At 51.7% G+C, this 20,809-nt stretch overlaps 6 protein-coding genes across 9 annotated transcripts; 3 read left to right on the forward strand and 3 right to left on the reverse strand.

Moving 5' to 3' along the window:
- Nucleotides 1–450: 450 nt before the first annotated feature.
- Nucleotides 451–3,139, reverse strand: NCU02573. Of its 2 annotated transcripts, XM_011394664.1 has the most exons (4): nucleotides 3,113–3,139; nucleotides 2,809–3,018; nucleotides 2,049–2,742; nucleotides 451–1,913 (listed from the first exon to the last, which is right to left on the reverse strand). In XM_011394664.1, exons 3-4 carry the CDS (start codon nucleotides 2,296–2,298, stop codon nucleotides 1,537–1,539), a joined length of 627 nt encoding a protein of 208 aa, XP_011392966.1. In that variant the 5' UTR covers nucleotides 2,299–2,742; nucleotides 2,809–3,018; nucleotides 3,113–3,139; the 3' UTR covers nucleotides 451–1,536. The 2 variants fall into 2 exon arrangements, with proteins under 2 accessions (XP_011392966.1, XP_011392965.1); XM_011394663.1 differs by lacking the exon at nucleotides 3,113–3,139 and having other exon boundaries at nucleotides 2,913–3,109.
- On the forward strand, nucleotides 2,974–3,731 carry NCU02574 (hypothetical protein; the record flags this gene model as incomplete). Its single annotated transcript, XM_960612.1, has 3 exons — nucleotides 2,974–2,980; nucleotides 3,193–3,265; nucleotides 3,485–3,731. 3 exons carry the CDS (start codon nucleotides 2,974–2,976, stop codon nucleotides 3,729–3,731), a joined length of 327 nt encoding a protein of 108 aa, XP_965705.1.
- A 1,996-nt stretch (nucleotides 3,732–5,727) lies between these two features.
- Nucleotides 5,728–6,685, forward strand: NCU02575 (hypothetical protein; the record flags this gene model as incomplete). The annotated part of the gene is made up of 4 exons (XM_960613.1): nucleotides 5,728–5,811; nucleotides 5,872–6,205; nucleotides 6,435–6,534; nucleotides 6,661–6,685. 4 exons carry the CDS (start codon nucleotides 5,728–5,730, stop codon nucleotides 6,683–6,685), a joined length of 543 nt encoding a protein of 180 aa, XP_965706.1.
- Nucleotides 6,686–7,431: 746 nt separating this feature from the next.
- Nucleotides 7,432–12,283, forward strand: NCU02576 (the record flags this gene model as incomplete). Of its 2 annotated transcripts, XM_011394665.1 has the most annotated exons (9): nucleotides 7,432–8,295; nucleotides 8,380–8,424; nucleotides 8,595–9,152; nucleotides 9,211–9,555; nucleotides 9,617–9,898; nucleotides 9,950–10,503; nucleotides 10,573–10,878; nucleotides 10,960–11,063; nucleotides 11,126–12,283. In XM_011394665.1, the coding sequence occupies 9 exons, from the start codon at nucleotides 8,187–8,189 to the stop codon at nucleotides 11,424–11,426; spliced, it is 2,604 nt and encodes an 867-aa protein (XP_011392967.1). The 2 variants fall into 2 exon arrangements, with proteins under 2 accessions (XP_011392967.1, XP_011392968.1); XM_011394666.1 differs by having other exon boundaries at nucleotides 8,187–8,295; nucleotides 10,573–11,063; nucleotides 11,126–11,426.
- A 51-nt stretch (nucleotides 12,284–12,334) lies between these two features.
- On the reverse strand, nucleotides 12,335–14,398 carry NCU02577 (hypothetical protein). Its single transcript, XM_960615.3, has 4 exons — nucleotides 13,758–14,398; nucleotides 13,608–13,649; nucleotides 13,291–13,404; nucleotides 12,335–13,230 (listed from the first exon to the last, which is right to left on the reverse strand). The coding sequence occupies exons 1-4, from the start codon at nucleotides 14,224–14,226 to the stop codon at nucleotides 12,632–12,634; spliced, it is 1,224 nt and encodes a 407-aa protein (XP_965708.3). The 5' UTR covers nucleotides 14,227–14,398; the 3' UTR covers nucleotides 12,335–12,631.
- A 176-nt stretch (nucleotides 14,399–14,574) lies between these two features.
- On the reverse strand, nucleotides 14,575–20,574 carry NCU02578. 2 transcript variants are annotated; one of them, XM_011394667.1, is made up of 8 exons: nucleotides 20,404–20,545; nucleotides 19,375–20,072; nucleotides 19,198–19,298; nucleotides 18,555–19,140; nucleotides 17,560–18,411; nucleotides 17,051–17,494; nucleotides 15,716–16,984; nucleotides 14,584–15,662 (listed from the first exon to the last, which is right to left on the reverse strand). In XM_011394667.1, the coding sequence occupies exons 2-8, from the start codon at nucleotides 20,047–20,049 to the stop codon at nucleotides 15,117–15,119; spliced, it is 4,473 nt and encodes a 1,490-aa protein (XP_011392969.1). In that variant the 5' UTR covers nucleotides 20,050–20,072; nucleotides 20,404–20,545; the 3' UTR covers nucleotides 14,584–15,116. The 2 variants fall into 2 exon arrangements, with proteins under 2 accessions (XP_011392970.1, XP_011392969.1); XM_011394668.1 differs by having other exon boundaries at nucleotides 14,575–15,662; nucleotides 19,375–20,574.
- Nucleotides 20,575–20,809: the final 235 nt, after the last annotated feature.

Here is a 20,809-nt window from a genome sequence, read left to right on the forward strand (position 1 = left end):
TCATCGACTAGTTCCCCTACTGACCATTGGGTAAAGAAGATGAGTGAAATGGTGGAGTGAAGTTTAGCCCACATAAGTATGCAAGCGTTGGAGTGAAAGGAGATGAGTGTTTACGATGGTGGGTAGGGATTTCGCAGGAACTGTGTAAAACTAGACTCTTCACACTACACTGACATGTGGCTCAAGGCACTAGTCTCCCTGGAGGTCATGCATGATGGCAGGAAGAGCTGGTTACGTAATCACACTCAGTCCTCTTTGTATCGCAAAGGTTTACATTCTACTAGTAACCTCGGAATAGGACGTTTAAAGTCACCTTTGAACCGTCGGGTGTGTTGGTGTCGAACCTTTGATGTTGGGCTTGGTGTATTGGTACAAAAACACAGTCGTTGACGGAGTCTTTGTGAAGGTAGGATCAAGATGCCTTGGACTTCCCCACGCTCTTTTGGAGTTGTGAGAGGCATCGGAGGGCTCTCTTCTTTCCATGGTACTTCCCTACCCACATGACCCGAACGCAAATTGCTGCAACTTTATAGTCTCTTGAATTCGTCAACTTTAAAACGGGCTATGTCCACATCATGTAGATCAGTTCATAAAGCACATGGGTTCCGTCGATCAATAGAAAGTGGGGTTCTTAACGTCCGCATTCTTGAGACTGTACTCGATTACATAAGTCATGGGTTGGATGAGCCGTCTGTCGTACACTAGACCCTGGTGTCGGGGGAAGTAGGCGGGTGTGTCGACAGTAACCCCTTCGATCCTCCTATCACAGAATCCAAAATCATCATTCGCCCCCAAAAATTACTTCTCAACTTTTGTTGATTCTGTTTTATTTGGGTGGATGGGTCAGCTCGGTAATTACCATGTCAACGTCGTTAATGTTCAGTCCAAAGATCCCCGGACTCGGCGGCGAGGACGTAGACACTTGGTGACAATCGCTCAAAGAGTAAAGATTGTAATTATGCAAGAGGACCAAAAAAGAAGTAAGGTGTGGTGTCTTTTCTATCATCATATGATAGCCGTAGATGATATTGACCTAAGCCCGTGGTAGAATGCTAGGGACATGGGCTTCACCGCAGAAATCGCCCATGACCACCATCCAAGATTGGGATGCAATATCAGGTGACATCGTGCCTTTCGTATTTTAACTTTCGGAGCTTGTGATCCCAATGCGTGGTTTGGGATGGCTGCTGGCCCTTTCTCTCTGGACTGACATGGGAAACAGAGTGCTGGGCCCTGAGTGGAAATTTGAACATCGATAAAGGCGGCGGTAGGTATCAGAATTTGCCAATGTCTCGCATCGTTATATCAATTCCTCTACGAACCCCCGCACACACCGGATAGCCACGCATGTGCCCCATATCGAGGAGGGGCTGTACGTAGTATAGAATAACGTTGCCACCACTGACCAATAAGGCAATCCTGCGGATATAATCTCACGAAATACCGCAGCGTAGGGTCAAGCCTGGAAAGCCATCGCAAGGTGAATGATAATTCGCTGAAATGGACATCTCTGAAGCTCCCTTGTCTGGATTGTACTCAGACGCAAGTCTCCAGCATCTTCTCGATGATGCCCTTCAGGGTGTCATTCTCCAGAGCAGCGGCAACCCTCTCCTTATCTCCCAGCTGCTTGTTCACCTGGTCATCCTGGGCATGGGAGCCATCCTTCATGCGGACGATGATGCGATAGTTGGGAGGCAGAGCGTTCTCGAGTCGGACACGGACGGCAAGACCAATGACAGTCGCCAGAGAACAGTGGTTCACTGTGGGCGTAAGGTCAACCTCGACATTGGTCAGGGTGTTTGGATCTAGACGCTCGGCGGGAGATGGGCTAAGATGGATATCGTCAAGTCTGACGACGGCGATTTGACCCAGGGTGACGGGGTGTTCAGGGTCCGATATCGTTGATAGCAGGTCTAAAACAAGACATCAGCTGTCTGATCACCGGTGTGGGTTTCTTGTAAAAATAGAACAGAGATGAGTGAGACAGGCAGTTGAACATGGACTGCGCCTTGCTATACACGTGCAACTCGACGGGTCGTAGTTCTCACCATAGATTTCCTGCTCGTCAATGGGTTCCTCTGTCGCCAAAGTCAAGTCGTCGTCTTCGTCCTCGTCTGATGTCCACACCGATGGGTCAGTGTTCAGGGAACTTCCTGCCCACCACTGCTTTGGGAACAAGATGTGGTCATATTTGGAATCCGGGCCCTTTCTCACATGGCCCTTCGCTAGATTCCTGCTGGGCAGTTGTGAGACACTGAGGACGGTGGGATTAGCGTTGTCGAGATCCGATTTGGCCATGCTGAGAGGTTGTGTCAAAAAACGACTGGTGAGGTAACCCTATGTGGTGGCTGATCGAAGTGATTGAACTTTTTGTTGCGGTTTACATAAGTTGCCACTCAGTCGACGGCCAAGGCTAGGCGAATATTTAGACTTAACCTAAGGGTTCGGGCAAGTTGACGTTGGTCGTTGCCGTGCGCGGGAGTCAAAACGGCGGCACTGGTGGATGACGTTCAGCGACGGGAGTGGACAAGCGTTCCAGTCTCGTCTGTGTATCGTTCCCCGCATTGCAGGTTGCGGTGCCTCTTTAACCGCAGGTGCTATCGGGGCATGCCGTCCTGCCAGACCCACCAGGCCCAGGGCGGGCCCTGAGGGGCACACAGTCTTCTGAGATCAAGAACAAAGGGGTGCTCATGAGTTTCAAACGACATGCCAGAAACTCTGTATGTACAAAACTGGGAAATGCTGTATAAAAACGGGTCAGCCCTCTTCGTCCCCTATCGGCAGCTTTGCCTTCGTCAACCTACTGACATCCTACACGGAGAGGACGTGTGTCGCCCTGTGCCTTGTCGAACGTGAAAGCGACGAAGGAAGCATTGAAGATCGGAGATCACCGAGCAGATCAAGACACCTACTGCGTATGTGTGCCGAGCAAAGCATTGATCAAACCCTCTCCTGACCAGCGCGCGGGAGGTTATGACAGGTGAGTTTCTGTGGCTGTACAGGTACGTTTTTGACATACTATGTAGATAGGTCCCGATAGGTAGTTCTCCCTCCCAGTATAAGTTTTCATTTTCTATCGCACGGCGTTTCCGAATACTTGGATCTCGCTTACGTTGTGGCGTCATGTTACCCATAGTTCATTGCAGACGAGGCGGTTGCGGTACGGCCATGAATATAATGTCGTTGATATAGATCCGTACGGTTGTATCCGCGAGGCGGTGCCTTCTGAGCGGCAGAAGCGGGTGCTCGTGGGGTGCTCTTTAGTGTACGTATTGATACCTCTAGCTATCGAGTACTTCGCCGCCGCGCCTGTTCACAAAACCGAAAGGAAGAACCCCAAACATGAGAATTTGATCATTCCTCATATTCATGCAACCGATATCCCCTACATAACGAGATTGGAAGGCGTGGGGGATTCCCTGTACGCTAGTAAGACCACTGGACAGAAGTTGGAAGCTTCCATAACCCCTGCGTGAAAGCCCAGAGGAAAGAGAGTGTCAGGGTCGGGTGAAGGAGACAGTGCCTTGGCGTCGTTGGCTCCCGCGACTCCCGCCCAAGCTGTTGTCATGTGGTGCATCCTCCTTGGCTGCCCGATAGCCTTCGGCGGCCCCAAGGTTGTAATGCTTCAGCCTCTCAAGGTCCCCTTCTCGGAGATGTTTCTACAAAGGGCTTGGAATAGGATTAAGGACCCGAGAAAAGTTAGGATATGGCTCGGTGATGTCAAACCTTAATCCATGGTGGCCGCAGTATCAGCCCTGTGCCTTACAGGATTCCCGAGCCTGGGGTACATGTTGTAGTTGCGTGTGACGGAGTACCTAGTCGCCAAGTATACCAAGGCCATGAGGACTTTATATCTGGGTGTAGTGGATGAGCGTTATAGGTAGTGCGTGCGTGCCTTGCGTGTGCCATGCCCTGCGACAGCACCTCTCTTAAGCCTCCCCCCCTCCCTCTCCGCGATTCCTCTTTGCTTTTTCAAGAAAGAACATTTCTTCTGTCATTTCTTGCATTGGGACTTGTGGAGGTCGCCGTCAACCGGGTGTGCCCCAAGCCTCAACCCATGTCGGGTCGCAATTACAATCGTCTCGCCCGAGGTGGAGGTGGTGGGTTGAAGTACTTAGATGAACATGGTGAATGGATGTTCTATTCACTTGGTGAGAACAGAAGAGTAGTGTACGCAAGCGTGGATGTGGGTAGAATTGCGAGTTGAGACTTGCATACCCTCGAGCCGTCATCTTGATTCTTACCTGAGTCCGCCGGCGAGTCGAACATTCGATCTTCAAGTTGGTGGTGAGAGTGGTCGCGGGTTGGCCAGTGCGTGGCAGCGATAGACACTAGATTAGGTACTTAGGTACGTGGCTCGAGCGTGGTTGTGCTGGCATCGCCGGCGGGGAGAGACTGCACAGACAGCGTCAAAGTTGCCTTTGTGCCCTAATTTCGCCTTCCTGTCTCCTTTTGCCGCACCGGAGAGTCAACGGTGCCTCTACAACAGGGTCTGCATGGATGGCTGGCTGTTCATGCCAATCTTCAAATGGCGTCTTCGAGAATATGTTGAGAAAATCGGTTCCGGATGCCTTTGCTAGAGGTAGTCCAGTCGCAGCTGTCGAGAGTCTTGTGTAACGGTCCCAGAAGGGAAGGTACCTAATTTGGCTTCCACGCACGACGTTGGTGGACGGATTGATGGAAAGACCATCCGCCATCCTCTGCATAGCGGTATGTAACCTTCCTCCCACCTTCCTCCCTCTCGGGCGGCTTGTCCACCCCACTCCTTCGGTCGAAATGTGACAGCCTTTTAAATGGCCCGATTAACCCTTGTTAATGCTGCTTGCTGTGGCGTCGTTGCGAACTTGCACTGCACTTGACGACAACTCGACTCAAACTACATATGACAGTCACTATCAGCGAAATGACCACTTGGAGTTCATCCCGCCATATCATGGGCCGGCATCAGCCTGCCGGACCTGGCTTGTACACTTCAACCTCGTGTTGATTGTTGGCGTGGTACTTCGATAGACACTTCCCTTCTTAATTTGGTTCGGTGGACTTTGCTTTGTCAGCCAGGGCAGTGAGGGAAAGGGACACCACGCTAAGAGCAGCCTCGTAAAACAAGCTGCTCTCAACAGATACGCCAAGATGTTCGACTGGATCCATGCAGTGTCTTTCCCGAGGGTTCGCGGCTAGCCTTCTTGCGTTATCGTGCGATTCCCGCTGTGAGACAGGGTCCCAGGACTCAAGCAGAAGCACTAAGTAAAAGTAGGAAAGGGTCCAAGGTCCGCTGTGATGATTGCCCGTTCTGCCCGATCGATCTCCCATGCCCGGATGGGCAGGCATGCGAAATATCCCGCCAGGGCAGTTGACTGTAGAAAAGCAAAATCACCGGTAGACGCTTCTCCAAGATTGTTTGACACATGACCGTGGTAATGGAGATTCCTCTCGCTAACGCTCATGAGCTCAGTGTAGTCGAGTTGTCAGGGAATGCCTTCGCCGGTTACCATGAACTCGCTCAAAGGCCTTTCTAGATTTACCTTGTCAATTGCGGAGGTCAGTGCCAAAACAAAAAGAAGAAAAAAAAATGGATTGAAATAAATAAAGGATTAAAAGAAACATCCCCTTCTGCTCACCAAGACATGCTGTAGGCCTAGAAGTGCCTATAAACAGCGTCTTTTCGCACACTCATCTTGAAGCCAGCGTGAACCAAGTACAAACAATACTTTGCTGTTTTTCGAAGCCATGGTCGATACGCTCACCTCCATTGGATGCAACCCAAAGGGCTGCTACGGGTACATTCCATGGCGGCAGGAGAGGGGTGAGTGGGTAGGTAGAGGAAGGTACTTAGGTATGTATTACCACTAGAGATGCTGATTCGAGGCCCAGTCTTCCAATTCTTCCCCACCTCGGGACCACAGTTCCTTGAACCTGCCCCCTGGAGTCCGTCTTTCCATATGGACGCGGCCACTCTCCTCGCTCCCGCACATCCCCGCCATCACAACATCCACTCTCCCACCTCAAGTTCCGCCCGCCTCCGTCAAATCTGCAGTGGATATCAGCATCAACATCCCGTCAGTTGGGGCTAGAGAGCCAGCAACGACGGGAACCAAGAGGGATCCCCCGAAAGTCGTCATCAAGCACCTGGATACCTTACAGCAGAGCACGAACTTTGTGATTATGTTGGCCATGTGCCACTGTCATTTCTTTGCCCCGTACGATAGTAAGCTGGACCAGCGAAGGACCTATCCAACAGCGAATGGCAGTATTTGCGTCTATAGCAACACCGGATACGAAGGCAGGTTGCCTCGCTCACCTGGCTTCTGGAATAGCAAGAGGTCTACGGCGGTTGATGCTGTACAGTATCCGCAAGGTGCCGTCCCCAGGTGTCCCCCATATCTACCTCTGCGCACCTATGTATTCGGCGGCATTCCACTTGCACGGAAACACAGTAAAAAGAGCTGATTCCGTCGAGGAGCTGCTGCCGTCGGTTCCCATCGGTAGCAGTGGAATCAGGGTTCCATTGCGGGACCAGCTAAATGCCATTGTCACGTATGTTTCATGTGCTTTGGGGCGGCGGCATTGGGGCGGGTTCCTTGTCCCGCCGCCAGACTTCTGCTAGATATGCATTCTTTTGGTCAATCTTCCCATCTGCAGCAACTTGTTCTAGGTTCCTAGGCTGGCGTGTAGTGCGATGTCGTAGAGTAACATCGAGGTGCCACCACGAATTACTATATTCGTACGCATGCGTATTAGTAATGGCAACCCCCCCAAGACAACGAGCACGAGGTATATGTAAGGGCAAGGAACTTGGTAATATACCCCAGCGCATCTGACATGTACACATCCAGCGAGTCCTTCCGTACGGCTTTGTTCTGTGTTCACCGACTGCGGTGTCTTCTTTGCTTTCCATGGAAAGAAACCGCCACAATCTGTACAAAGTACCTCAAGACACGCAAACTGGGCACACGTCATTCATGGCTCGAGATAGGATCCTCCGAAGTGTCAAGAAAAAGTCAGTTGCATAAAGTGTTCGGTAGAGATTATAGTAAAATGGGTGTCCAAACAGCGGAGAGCACAATTTAAACCCCCGAACAAAGCGAGTCCAATTGAGCGCTAGGGGATCCATGTCCAGGCCGCATGGCTGATCCTGATGAAGCCAGTCTTCCATTTGGATTAGTGTAGTCTGTAGCATGGGTGAACCCCCTCGTCGTCAGCCAGGCCCTGTTTTTATGCTGCACAATGTTTACCTTGGCGGGCCATAAGTGCACACTGTATGCCACGCCACTACATACGGCCACCCCAAATCACTGGACCAATCCACCGTGAAAGATCAGGGACGAGCTGGGACCGGGAGAACGCATCCATCCGTAGACGACGACCCAGTGGAAAGGTGATAGGTAGTTGGGCTGGCTTCCCCGGTGGTGTACGGATATACCTTTCTCTACCGCCTAAACCTCCTGTAAAAGCTCAATCCATCGTGATCCCTAAAATCCCCTCCCATCCCCCCTTGTTTCACTCAGTTCCTTCACTGTTACCACTGACAAGCTGCGACAGGGGCATATACTGCCTCGCTGTGGAAAAGTTGTATACGCGCTTGCTGTGTGCGATCAGCTTGTCCCTGCCCCTGGCCATCGACAGTTGAGGCTAGGTACTCTTGGTATCACCGCTACCTACCTGTACTACTTAGGAAGCACACCTGCTAGTGCTACATAGGTACCTCTAGATAGAGATAGTGCAGAGGTGGTTAGTACAACTTGAACACACCTTCCACCAGCAGCGCTACTATCAGCCGGCCAACGCAACGTTCAAATAAAACTACCTCTACCTGCCACTTCCCTACCAGCACGGGCACCGGCCTCCACTGCCTACTACATCATCAATTGAGCCGGACCAGCAACTTCAGTTTCAACACCGCCCACATCAGACCCTCGAACTCAATTCGCGCGCCGACATCTTGGATACACCTCTGTTCCCCGAACACATCGAACGGCACCGCCAGGAATACACTACACCCGTTTTTAGGACCCAACCGCGACATTTGGACGATTTTACACCGATCCGACTCATGAACCAAGGATAGCGAGAAGCCAATGTGCAAGCGCTGATTTTCCCGCCATTCGCCAACAGCACCAGACTCTGAAACTGTCATCCCATCTTACCTCTACACTCGACATCAGACGATATCGCTGCTTCTTCTGAGCATGTCGAACGACCCGTCAGTGCGCCGGCTGCTCCCGCAGACTTCGCAGATGGGTGCATTTACCTTTGCGCCGCCTGCTTACCAGCAACCGCCACGCGAAACTCAGAAAAGTGCGACCCCTATCAGTCTTGTCTCCTGGATAACTTAGGAAAATAAGAGAACTTCGGTTAACCAGTCTGCTGTTTGATTCTTAGACTATGTCTTCGTTGACGAACACAATCGCCACAAGCGGTTGAAGGGTATGTACTTTTCTCAGCATCAATCAATTTCAAGCAAGCAAGAAAGCGAACATACACCCACCCGATAGTCCAACCGTGTTGTTTCCTCGTTGGGACAATCCCTTTTTTTTGTCTCACAGAGGAGGCATCAAGACACCAAACAAGACCTTGAGACTGACGGTTTTATGTAGTTATGAGAGCCTGCGAAGGATGCCGAAGAAGGAAGATCAAGTGCGACGCCGCCACCACCAACACTTGGCCCTGTTCGGCATGCATCCGCCTCAAGCTTCATTGCGTTCGGCCAAATGGATTTGATGGAGCCGCCGAACCCCAAGTTTACGAACCCCCACGTGCCCAGTTTGACTCGTCACCTGTTCCGGAGAGTTATCACCAGCAGCAACTGGCTTTGACCGACCACCAACAGCTCCTTACGCATGCTCAAGCTCCCAAAGCCACGCCGATATATCCTCCTCAAACCTCCTTCCAGGACACGGCAGCGCTGTACCATACAGTGCCGTACACGCAGCCGCAAGCTGTACCCCAGAACCTCCAGTATGCTGCCGTGCACTCTGCATATGCGACCCCGGATTCCTTTCCGACGCCCCCCTCCATGCACCAGGTACCCCAGGTGTCACAGCTACCTCAAATTTCTCAACATCCTTCTTCACCTGAGGACTTTCAATCCGAATATGCGCAGCAGGACTTGGCAGACCTTCTGGGTTCGCTCAAGGTCAACGAAGCAGGAACAGGTGAGAATAGGTGGCTGCTATTGAGTTCGAGAGCTTTTCAGGTTTAACATGGTTCTAGCTCCGTATTTAAACAGCAAAATGCGATCGGCCGATGATGAAGAGCCCTCCGTAGAAGAGACCGAAGAGGACCAGTTTACGAAGAACCTGCCGCCTCTGACGGCGGGCAAGATTCGCATACCGCCCGCTTTGATGCCGTCGGAAGATCTGTGCCTCCACTACTTCGATCTCTACTTTACGCACACGCATCCTTATGTTCCAGTGCTGGACAAGAATCAGTTCTATCATCAGTGGCACAATAACCGGGAGGCTATTTCGCCCCTTATCCTTGAGGCCATTTTTGCGATTGCTAATCGTCTGGCTGATGATGCGGCGCAAGGCCAGCAGTGGCTGTATCTTGCAACACGTACGAGTCCCGTCCTTGCTCTATTTGCTCACCAGCTAACTTTTTTCCTTTTGGATTTAAGGACATGCCGATTCGTTTCTTGATGTACCTCGATTGAGCACCCTTCAGGCATCATTGATCCTTCTCAAGGCGAGGGAACAGGCACCGAAGAAGGGCTACTACTACCGCTCTTGGATGAGTATTGTCCAATGTGTTACAATGGCTAAGGACCTTGGGCTGGACGAGCACTATGCTGATCACCAAGCCGGTCGATCATGTGGCTTAAGTCCTGCAGAGTGTCAGCTGAGAGACAGGATTTGGCAGACTATCTTCATCGTGGAGATCATGATTGGTACTCCTCAAGGTGAGTCAAGGATTTCTCTTCCTGCCACACGAGATACTGATATTTTGCTAGGAAAAACGGATCTTGCGGTCGAAGAAGAGACTGTCAATTTTGAAGTTCCGAGACCCTTGCCCAACGGCGACACGTCGGAGTATCATGTATCCCGAAATTTTGTTTACTTTTCTAGGGTTGTCCGCAACGTCTGCCGGATGAGCAGAGTTTATTCACGCCTCAAGAGAAATAAGGAGTGGGGTATCGACCCTGAATTCGTTCAGATTAGGCCTGCCATGGACGCATGGTTAACTGACCTACCACATGACCTTCAGCTTGATTTCCCTGTTGATGGGTCGCCTCCGTGGTTGCCCTCCTCGTTTGTCGGCAATATGCATTCGTATTATCACCTTAGCATCATTTTGTTCTACAGGCCTCAGCTGGCCCACATGACGCCGACAGGTACTGGAGGTCAATGGAAGCAGCACATGCTGGTCTCATACCGAGCCGCCAAGATGCTCTGCAGGTTACAAGAAGGCATTATCAACCAGTTTGGCATTGCCGGGTTACAGTGCATGCAGCGAGGTATCAACTTCACGCTATACGCGGTCCTCGCTTGTATCGTATTGCATTTAGTATGTCTTCGTCGCCGTTTTAGCCGCTTTCACCTAATCTTGGATCAACCCTACTAACGCTGACTTTAGGTCGCTTTGACATCACCGGATCCGGCCCTCAACGCGGAGTCGCGAGAATACTTCACACGCCACATGCGGGTATTAGAGAAATGTATGGGTGCTTGGCCAATGCCCGATATGCAGCGGCAGATCGATTCTGTTCGGGAAGCCTTTTCCCAGGATATCAGGAAGCCGTTTGTTCTGAAGCCTAGCTTCCCCTACGGAAGCCCATCGTCAACCTCGCATCCAAGCCCACCAGGGCCGTCGTATCGATCCGATATGTCGAGGACTAGCTCCATCGACCATCAGCTCGATACGCATGTGCAACATTCTCACGTTAGTTACACCACTCATCCCCTTTCACCGCCCATTTCGATTGGTCCAATGGACAGCAAGAGTGACTCCCATGATTTACAGTCACTTGCAATGATGTCTTCCGGTCACGGGACACAAGCATCTTCCATGGCGCAGACAATGCCACTCACGGACGCCCCCGCGTGGAACCCGTCTCGCATTTTTGAGTAAGTGATTCGGAAGAGAAGAGATTCATTTGTGGTCCTTTCGATACTAACCGGTATCCTAGTCAATGGAATGCCCAGTTTGGCAACCCCCAGGTTCAGCATCCTTCTCAGCTCACCAACCATGCCAGTCCATTGTCTCTTCCCTCTTCTGGCGCCTCGGAAACTAGCCTCCAAGACTTGCAGGCGGCCCAGGCTCAACTTTCTCCCGTTTCACAGCAGATGCCGCAGTACCCAACCAACCCTGTACAGACCTTCGTCACTCCTGCGATGTGGCAAGAGTCTGTGGCTAGTGTCTACGAGGGAGGCCTCAAGCGTTCATGGGGCGATTACGATGGTCATATGCCAGTCAAGCGTAACCGATAACAGCTGGACAATTCATCGCGCGGCGTAGCGCGTCACACACATGCTTGCGCCAATTCCAGCACCCACACAATTCGACCACTGTTGCACGGGACGAGAACATTGAGACTGCCAGGATTTGATAGTCTCCTGGTTAATGATATACCAGGTTGCGGGCGAATCAAAACGGCATTGCATGACATATATGCTTGTGTTACACTGACAGAGTTTCAATGATGTTATGATAACGACTTTTGACCTAAGCATCAGCAGAAATGGCTTGTTCTCGGTATTTTGTCATATCTTCTCGACAGCACGGGCCAAAAAGGGATATCTGTATCAGGTATATCTATTGATCGGAGAAGAAAAATAAGAGCAGAAGAAAACTCAGTCGACGGTGGCTGGTACACCGCGGCAGGGAACTATCAACAAGGCATCTTCTGGGGAGGAAAGTATTTTGATTCTCCGTCCCCGGGAGACGAGACCGTAGGGGTGGTGGGATCTAGGGTCTTAATCACCAAGCAGTGGAGGTTTTGTTTTCCTCTCTTATACATTCACCATTCTCCGGTGGTCGAAAATATGGATACCATTCGTCTCTTTATGGATATCTTTTGCAGCATTTGTATTATTAGTTCTATACCACGGTCAGACGAAAGTTGCGTTACATATTCATCAGGAGGCTTGCAGATTTGGTGTCAATAATGGTCCGTGAGGTGGTGTTGTCAGAATTGAGAGACTTGATTGTTGTGGTCAGAAATGTAAGTGCCATGTGCTAGCTGGGACGGATAGCTATGTGTTGGGCTGACGATTCATGATCTACATGAAGCATTGGATGGGAATAGTTCTATAGGATGATTGTAGTATAGAGAAAACGTTTTCACTGAAAGGCTATCGTGGTTTCAATAGCACGGTCAATCCAATGTTACAATGTTAACATGTAAGCGATCGATCTTACCACAAAAGTAACCTATACTACCCCTATACATCATGAACACCCAACAGTGCAATCATTTATGAAATACCGCATGCCTAAACTCCCGAGGGAAGAAACATGTCAAGTCTATGATGTCAATGAGCCTTTCACACATCACCTTCCACAGATACAAGCATCATTATCTGGCCACACCGACCAAATCACTACTCTATTGGCAACTATTCATACACCCACAACTACACCCTGCCACTCGCTTCCACCAGTCCCTACTCCCTCCTCGGCTCTCATCCTCCCTTCACCTACCCCCCTTCCTTCTCTCCGCCTCCCTAATCGCTCTTTTCTCAATCAAACCCCGAATCTCCTCCCAAACCCTCGCCTCCTTCACTCCTCTCTTCTCCGCCGTCTTTTGGGGAACATCAGTAACATAAAACTCTTTGACCGTCTTGAACCGAGTCCAGGAGAGAATCTTTTGCCTCCATCCATGCTGTTTTCCGTCTTTCAGTTGTTGCCGTTCGAGTTGGAGTTGTTGGATTTTCCATTGCGCGGACGTCAATGGCTTGCTGCTGCTCTTGCCCTTTGCTTCTGTTATTGTAGAGCTAGCAGGGATTTGATCAACCCGAACGAAATTCACCTTCTTGAACAATCCCTTCTGGGAGGAAGGAACAGGCCGTATATCCGATATGGCTACGCTGCTCACGCGGGGCTTGCCGATCAGTGACATGGTGACAAATTCGAGACGGGAAGCGGACTGTGGGGGCAGAGAGCGCGCGAAGCGGAGGAGGACGTCGGAGGATAGGCGAGCGTATGGGGGCAGCTTGGTAAGGTGGATTTGAGCGACAAAGGGGCGGGAGGAGTGCGCGAGGAAGAGGAAGGGGGTTAGACCGCAGGTGAAGACTGGGAAGTTGTCAGAAGTTTGTTCGTGAAGAATGGGAGGGATGGATGGGAGAAACAAACTAGCAACGCCGGCGAGTGGAGACCCGTTGACAATGTAAGCCGGAGCAACGAAGAGGCCGAAGGCGGAGAAGATCAGTACCGTCGTGAGTTTGAGGAGGGCGATGAAAATGATTTCTGTTTGGACGAGTATATCACATTAGCACCGATATTCATGTTCAATGAATTCGAGTAACCTGGAAAAGGGGCCGAGTAATCTGAAGTAAACTCTGATGACATGACTTCTCAACCAAGACCATGGCACCTCCGCTGTATCCCTCGAGCCACACGGATCCCACCTGAGAAACAGATCCAACGAAATAAGAACCATCAATACTTACTCCCCTTGCCGGCATTGTAGATAAGCAAACGCTCGGGATATTCTGCAAATCAACCAACTCCCATTATTAGCTTCAACATCTCCATCTCTTTCACTGCCCACTTTGTCCCACCCCGTCCAAATGGGTGAGAAAGCACAGAGAAAATCTCACCGAGATTCGGCGCCTTAAGCTGCGGGACCCCATTCGCAGCAGCCGGTCGTGGCTGAGTTTGACCCTGCTCCTGAACCTGACCCTGAGCCCGCGCTTGCGCTTGTTTCCCCCCATTTTTATCTTGCACCACCTCCGATGATGACCGAGTTGAAGTTGAAGCCAATCTGACATGAACGACCTGCATCATCCGCCAACAAGAATTCCCCTTCCCACCCCGAGTCCGGGCGACTTCTGCGATTGCTAGCGTATTCTGAGCCTGAGGTAGCGGTCCACTAGACATAGGACGAAAAAGCTGGAATTGCCATCGTGACTGTGACGGGCCCGCCCCATGATAAATTGCAACAACATTTTGGGTGGGTGTTGTCTTGACAAGTGGTATTGTCGTCATCGTGACTGGCACTGAACGTGAAAAGCACCGTGGCACGATGCCGAGAGTGGCGCCGAAGGGCGGCGGCCGCCGGACAAGCATGACGGGGGATGGAGGTTGACCGGCAAAGAAGAAGAAGAAGAAAACGATGAGGCGAGTAGTCTACGACTCTTCCATGCGGCTAATTGGTACTGTGATCCCAACCTAAAGCCGCCAAACTGGAAAGCAAGAAGAAGAGGAAAAACGTTTGGTTTGGAGCTTGCGTGAGCTAAGGAAGAAGTGAGTGGTGGTGGTTACAAGTAATGTGCCGGCCAAGTATGACCACCGAAATACCAATGTGGTCCGAGCTTTCATACTTACCCGCACACACTCGAAAGGGGTACTACACTACGCAAAACTAGACTGTTGGGACCTTACAGTCAGTATTTTGCAGCACAAATACCGAGATAACTAGCGTTAACGTGAAAGACACAACTATATTTGATTGACAGAATATGATCGAATATTCTCGCTGATAGCGGGTTTGACCCCTCGTCAAGGGACAGCCTCTAGTAATAAGAAGCCTGTACCTACGCGGAGAGTCCCTTTTACTACACTTAGTCCTCTCTAGACCCACCCCTTCCTTTGCTCTTTCCCCCCTTCTCAGTATGCTTCCTTGTCCATGTCTCATTCTGTAATAACGAGTTGGATTCAAACTTCATAACCAACCTAGGTTTGTTCTGTTCTGTTGATACCCACACGGTCCTTCGCCTAGGCTGAACGGAAATAAAACAAAAGCCACGACTAAAGCAAATCGTACCGCTTCCCTCAACTCCCTGATAAATTTCATCACCAAATTATCTCAACCAACATCCAACGCTGCATCCCAGAGCATACTCCTGCTGCCGAAAGGAGATGAAACGCTGAGGCCCGTCACATGAGCATCCGTCACTCACCCTATTCCTTCGTTCTCAAGGACACCCATGACCACAATACTACGGTGGGGCTTGTGGCTATTGTAAGGGCGGCTGCTGCTGCGACTCGACCATACCGATGCCTCCCTCTTTCCACCTCTGAAACTCGTCCTTGGCTGCTTGGACTTCCTCATGGCTCAGGCCCTTCATCCAGGAGTTATTTGTCACAAACTTCTCCTTGAGGCGTTCATCGCGCAGCTCTCTCTGGAACGCCTGCTTCTCCTCGTGGAAAACCTTGTCCTCTTCCGAGTCGAAGGTGGTGGTGTTGTAGATGAACCATTCCGAAGTGAATTTTTCAAACACCATCTTGGACGAATTGAGGCAAATCCTAATCACCAGGCCCTCGTCATATGCAAGTGGCTTGGGTTTATAATCATCTTCGGAGATACCCTCTGTCGCCGCGGCGTGGTTGCGGGAGAGGAATACCCTCTGGAGTTGCTTTTTATCTACTCCTTCCGTGGGCTCTTGACGCATGTAAGAAGAGATATAGTACTGCCATTGCTGGATGCGCTCCATCTCGTCCATGTAGAAGGTGGTGTCTTCCTTTTTCAGCCAGCGCACGGAAGCTTCCTTCTTGCCCGGATACTGATGACAGATTAGTATTTGTTACATTCAACTTTCTCAAAATAGATACTTACCCAGCTGATGACGAACATATCGGCATCTTTGATGCACTTCTCCGCAAATTTACGAGCGCTGATCTCGTTCTGGAAGCTGGTGGTCTCCTGCTGACGACTCTCCAGGTATGCCCTAACGAGCTCCTTGGTCTTCTCGCCCTTGGCGTCTGGGTTGTTGCAGGCAAGACCAATGCGACAAAGTGTCTTGAGCAGATCTTGGATCGTGTAAATTGTCCATCCCTTGCGAAGATAGTAGTGCCGGAGCACGTCTTGATACCGGCTCTCGTCAATCTCGCCGTTGATGAAATCCTCAATCAGCTCGACGGTACGAGGCCAGAATGTCTCCGGGTTCTTGTCGTCGAAGTAGTGCAGGCCTGGGTTGACCATGCCAAGGATCTTTGCGGGCTTAACAGCAGTCTCCCGGCGGATCTCCTCAAGGACGCTGTCTTTGCTGGCCTTGACCTCCTCGAGGCGCTTGTACAGCGTCTGGAAAACAGTGAAGAACACATACATGTTCTGGTTGCAGTAGAAGTTGTACCAGGCACGAACAAAGGGTGCATCCGCCTTCAGTTCACCATCGACATCGACAAGTCCATCAGGCTTACCATCCTTGGTGTTCTCTAAGACGATGGGACCAATCGTGGGCAACCAGCGGTCATTCGAGACCTCCGGGACAGCCCGATCATCTGGCGCATCGGGCATCTCCTCCTCATTAGCAGACCCGACATCCGGTGTCGTCTCCTTGCTTCCTGTTGCTGTGCTATCTTCCTTTTGGCCCCGGCTACGACTACCATTACGGCCCGGATCAAGGACGCCGCGAAGTAGGTCGGATTTTTTACCGCGTCGCGTCCTGCCATTGGTGAGCTCAGCGGGCGCCGAGTCTTCTTCATCCTCTTCTCCAGAATCTTGGTCAATATCAGCAAGTCTTTCTTGCACCTTCTCTTCTGGAAGGTCAAAGAATGCCGGGATGAACGTTTCAAAGAACTCCAATATACGTCTCCTCTCCAGAGCGTTGTGCTGGCCACCCACATTCGCATAAATGACCATGAAACGGAGGAGGTCAAGGAGAAGATCCTGATCTTGGAACCCATACAGGAATTGGTAACGAGGTGTCTTTGTTTTAGTCGTTCGCAGTCGGCGTTGTTCTTCATGCTTGGTCTTGATAACGTCGACCAGATGCTTTGCGGAAAGATTGCGTTTGTCATTCGTCTTCACCTGAATACCCATGTGGTCCAGGCTCTTGAGATGCATCGTTTCGGTTTGGCTCTGCCAGACTTTCTCCCATTCGCGCTATTTATTGGGTTAGCAAACACATAGTAACAGCGAATCATAGGTCAGGGGAATGGTGATGCGTACCTGGGTGAACCTCCACTCTTCATCTTTTTGTTTGAGACGAGCCATCACGATGGGCACAACAGCGAAAGGGTTCTTAAACATTTCGTTGGCGACTTCACAGCCCTTCTCTGGCCCGTAGATCTTCTTCAAGACTCGCTTGTAGATCGAAGTACTCTGCCCACCAAGACCTGCAGGCATCTTGAAGTGTGCTCGCTCCGCGGGGGTAAGCGTAAGCATTTGTTGGGCGATCGGCTCCAGGAGCTGGATGCACTTTTGGTTGGCTTCGATGTAGAAGTCGTAGTCATGTCGCTCCTCTTCGATACGATGGAGTCCCTCTTCGTAACCGTTCTTGCGATGCGCAACGAAGCCCGAATCTTCCGAAGCCCACGTCGGATGTGAGGCCCAACCATCGTTGAGTACCGAATTGCACAGCTCGTCGCGACCGCTACAAGGACGGAGACGTTCCTGTAATCCCATGATAGTTAGCGCGCCAGAAAAGAAATAGTGCTATGTTACGAAAAGGCACTTACCCGTCTAGGGAGAAGGCGATAGCTAGGACCGAAACCGCGGCAGTTGCTCAAAGAAACCTTGCCTGGCGGTGGTTCAGGGCGGTTCTCAACTACCTCTTCCGTGCCGGTGTGCCTTAGCATGTTCCTGAGGGTATTCAGCAATTCGGGGTTGCCACCCATGAAGTGATTTGCCTTGTAGATCAACACGTCCTTCTCGATCAGGTCAAGATTCCACAGGTTGATGAGTTTCATAAACTCGCCCATCGCGGTCCTGTTGCCGATGTGCTTCTTGACCCTCTCGAAGAATTGTACATCATCTTGGCCGGAGGTCGAAAGCGGGATCGGACCAAGCGGTTCCGGCATGACAGGAGTTAAAGTAGGTTCGATAAAGTTGCCATCGCCGACGACGGGCTTGTGTGATAATTTGGCTCGCTTGTTGGTGGGTGCCGCTGGCTGAATGGTTGACCGCAAACTCGAGACGGGCGGCTGCTCGGATGCAGGAGGTGCGGTAGTGGGAACGGCCTTCTCCACACGGGCACGCTTCTTGCTCTCCTTGCTGGCGCTCGGCGGAGGCGCAAAGTTGCCGACCGGTGGCATTTTAGGCTGTTGATCACGAACAGGAAGGCCTGGTTGAGGAGTTGGCGTCGTGACAGCCATCGCCGCGCTGTCTTCCGGGCGCTGCTGGCCGGCCGGTCGCGTTTGCGCGGCCGATTCGGGAAGAAATTGCTTAAAATCTTCGAGCAGGTCGGGCGCCGCGTGGAAGAGAGTGGTCACTTGCGAGTAGACGTCTTGAATAGGTTTTTGTTCGCGCTGGTAGGTTTGCAGGATTTCGAGAAATTGCTTGTAGATTTCGGGTTTGTCCTGGAAACGGTTCTTGAAAAGAGTCAGTTTGAGTCCGTACTCAAGTTCCATGTCAAGTTCAGACGATCAAGTCTCCACAAGTACTTCCCAGCCCCATCCTTGCCACGAAAACCGCTCCCACTTATGTCGCTGCTGGCCAACGGGAATGCACTCACTTTGATCTTGTTAACATAGCTAATTGCATGATTAAACTCAACTGGCCCCCGTTTTTCAATGATTGCTTGATGAGCCACGCTGCCGTTTGAGTTGGGCTGGCCGGCCACCGTTGGTGTGGGCGTGTGCGCATTTCTAGGCGCTGGCCCAGCATGGGTGCCAGCAGCCCCGTTCTGGCCGGCTGGGGCGGATCTCTGCTGAACCGGACTGGTATTCTCGAAGGGTGCATTCTGGTTAGGTCCAGAAAATCCAGCAGGGCCATTTTGTGCAGGCACGCTATACGCCACCTCGGGGCTCTCAATGCTGTGCTGCACAGTAGATGGCGGCCAATTCCCTGGTCGTGCACTTAGGAAGGCCTGACCGGGACCTGATGTTGGTTGTGCAGGTTCGAGTTGTGGCGCGCGGCTTCCACCGATCGAGAACGAGGTGGAGCCTTGAGGTGTCGTAACGCGAATACTGTTCGGGTTGTTCTCCAAGCCGCACTCGATGCGGTAGCCGGGTGGCAGGAATGTATTGAAGCCCTGGATTAGGTTTGGATGGCCCGCGAATAGCTCGGAAACTCTTGTGATAACTCCAGGGGTGTTTATGCTGCTTCCGGTTAGCCTGCTTCTAGAGGAGACTGTCGAACACGGAGGGCCAACATACGTTTGGCTCTTGAAATCCTTCATGATGTCCAAGAACTTGTTGTATACATCTGGTTGCTCATGAAACTGGACCTTGACCTGATCGAGATAGCTCAAAGCGTCCTGTGTTGAGAATACCGTTAGCATTCACTGGCGATGAAATTCGCACCCTGCCGACCAACCAGATGATTTTACGTACGTTAAGAATCGGCTGTTGACCTTGGGGCATTCCACTGGGGCCAGAAGGCATGGGGTGGCCAGCGCCCATATTGGAGCCAAAGGGCATTTGTTGCATGCCACGCACACCGTCCTGCTGTAACCCCCGACCGTTCTCCTGCTGGAGAGGACCGCCAAAGAGAGACGTCGGTCCGCCCGACCCTCCTAACGAATTATTTGGGCCGCCGGGGCCGTGAGACATTGGGGCGAACATTTGATGTTGGGTTGTCGGCGCAGCGCCCGGCCCGCCGTGTGGAGGAGGCCGACCGGATTCATGTTGTAGTTGCGGGCCGAAAGCGGGAGCAGGTCCCGTTGGTGCGCCAATGGGCATGGAAGGAGCAGAGCCTCCGTGATTGGCAAGTAAGCCGCCGGGGCTGTGAATGGTAGTTGCAACTCTAGAGGCGACCGGTTGGTGGATGGGGATCGAGCCAGCACTGCTATGGTGAGGGGTGGTGGCGGGTTGATAGGGTTCCCGGTGCTGACGTTCGGCGTCGTCGCGCTCACGTTCTCGCTCGCGTTCGCGGGTCTGTTCGCGGTCCCTCTCTCGTCGTGCTAGTTCTTCCTGTTGAATGGCGCGATGTCTTTGCTCCTCGAGTTCGCGGTCACGATCGCGATCAAAGGGGCCACCGCCATGCAGAGGCTGGGGCTGGGAGTTCATCGTGGTTGGACTGTTCGAAGGCTCTGGGGGATCGGCGTCAGTCGCAATGCCAACGACGCGAGATGCAAGTATTTGTTAGGGGTGATGCAGGAATGAGCTGAATGTGACCGGAGCGCTGGTGGGGGGTTTGGAGAGGAGCAAGGTTTGGTTGCGTGATGAAGTCAAAGGTGGTGAAAGGATGCAAGGCTTAGAAGCGGGAGTGCGCTGCGGCAGGCGCTTCGTTGCTTGCCTGACATCGGCCTCACCTAGTTCGGCGAGGCGGGAGCCCTAGGAGCTCTGTCAGGGGACCAGGCAGGGCAGGGCAAAAGCTGGGCTGGAAGAACACGAAGAAGGGAGGAGGAGCTTGGCGCGTACAGCTGCGACAGGTGTCATAGAACCTCTCTGCGACCATCGATGGACAATGTCCTCTGGATTTCGAATGCTCAAGAGGGTCTCGACTGAACTTGGATTTTGGTATGGCTGTCGACAACCAGGGCTTGGTTCAGTAGAGGATTTTAGCGACCAAGTAGATGTCGGAAATCAAACGTAGCAAGCAGTGTTGTGTCGCAAGACCGGCAACCGGGGCGCAGATCTCTTTCCGCCTTTCCAACTGATAGCGATAAGGCGGCAAAATGTCGCGAAGCCTAATTCCAGCAAATCAAAACCCAGAAAATTCACTCTTCTGCTACTCCTGACCCACCAAGGCTTCTTATCGTCCGTACTCACCCCTTACGTATCTATTTTATCGCCGATGGAGCCCGAATATGACACAAGGCGCGCA

This window comes from Neurospora crassa, linkage group I, assembly GCF_000182925.2.
Source record: "Neurospora crassa OR74A linkage group I, whole genome shotgun sequence".
In the NCBI taxonomy this organism is placed as follows: Eukaryota; Fungi; Ascomycota; class Sordariomycetes; order Sordariales; family Sordariaceae; genus Neurospora; species Neurospora crassa.

What these genes read in the sequence shown, in the direction of transcription:
- NCU02573 (XM_011394664.1), bottom strand. Translation starts at nt 2,298, where the DNA reads ATGGCCAAATCGGATCTCGACAACGCTAATCCCACCGTCCTCAGTGTC. An exon ending in TGACGAGCAGGAAATCTATG is followed by an intron (nt 1,914 to 2,048) that starts GTGAGAACTACG and finishes GTCTTGTTTTAG; the next exon opens with ACCTGCTATCAACGATATCG.
- NCU02577 (XM_960615.3), bottom strand. Translation starts at nt 14,226, where the DNA reads ATGCTTGTCCGGCGGCCGCCGCCCTTCGGCGCCACTCTCGGCATCGTG. An exon ending in GCTTAAGGCGCCGAATCTCG is followed by an intron (nt 13,650 to 13,757) that starts GTGAGATTTTCT and finishes GTTGATTTGCAG; the next exon opens with AATATCCCGAGCGTTTGCTT. An exon ending in CTACAATGCCGGCAAGGGGA is followed by an intron (nt 13,405 to 13,607) that starts GTAAGTATTGAT and finishes TCGTCCAAACAG; the next exon opens with AAATCATTTTCATCGCCCTC.
- NCU02578 (XM_011394668.1), bottom strand. Translation starts at nt 20,049, where the DNA reads ATGAACTCCCAGCCCCAGCCTCTGCATGGCGGTGGCCCCTTTGATCGC. An exon ending in AAGGATTTCAAGAGCCAAAC is followed by an intron (nt 19,141 to 19,197) that starts GTATGTTGGCCC and finishes AACCGGAAGCAG; the next exon opens with CATAAACACCCCTGGAGTTA. An exon ending in AAGAGTGGAGGTTCACCCAG is followed by an intron (nt 16,985 to 17,050) that starts GTACGCATCACC and finishes CCCAATAAATAG; the next exon opens with CGCGAATGGGAGAAAGTCTG.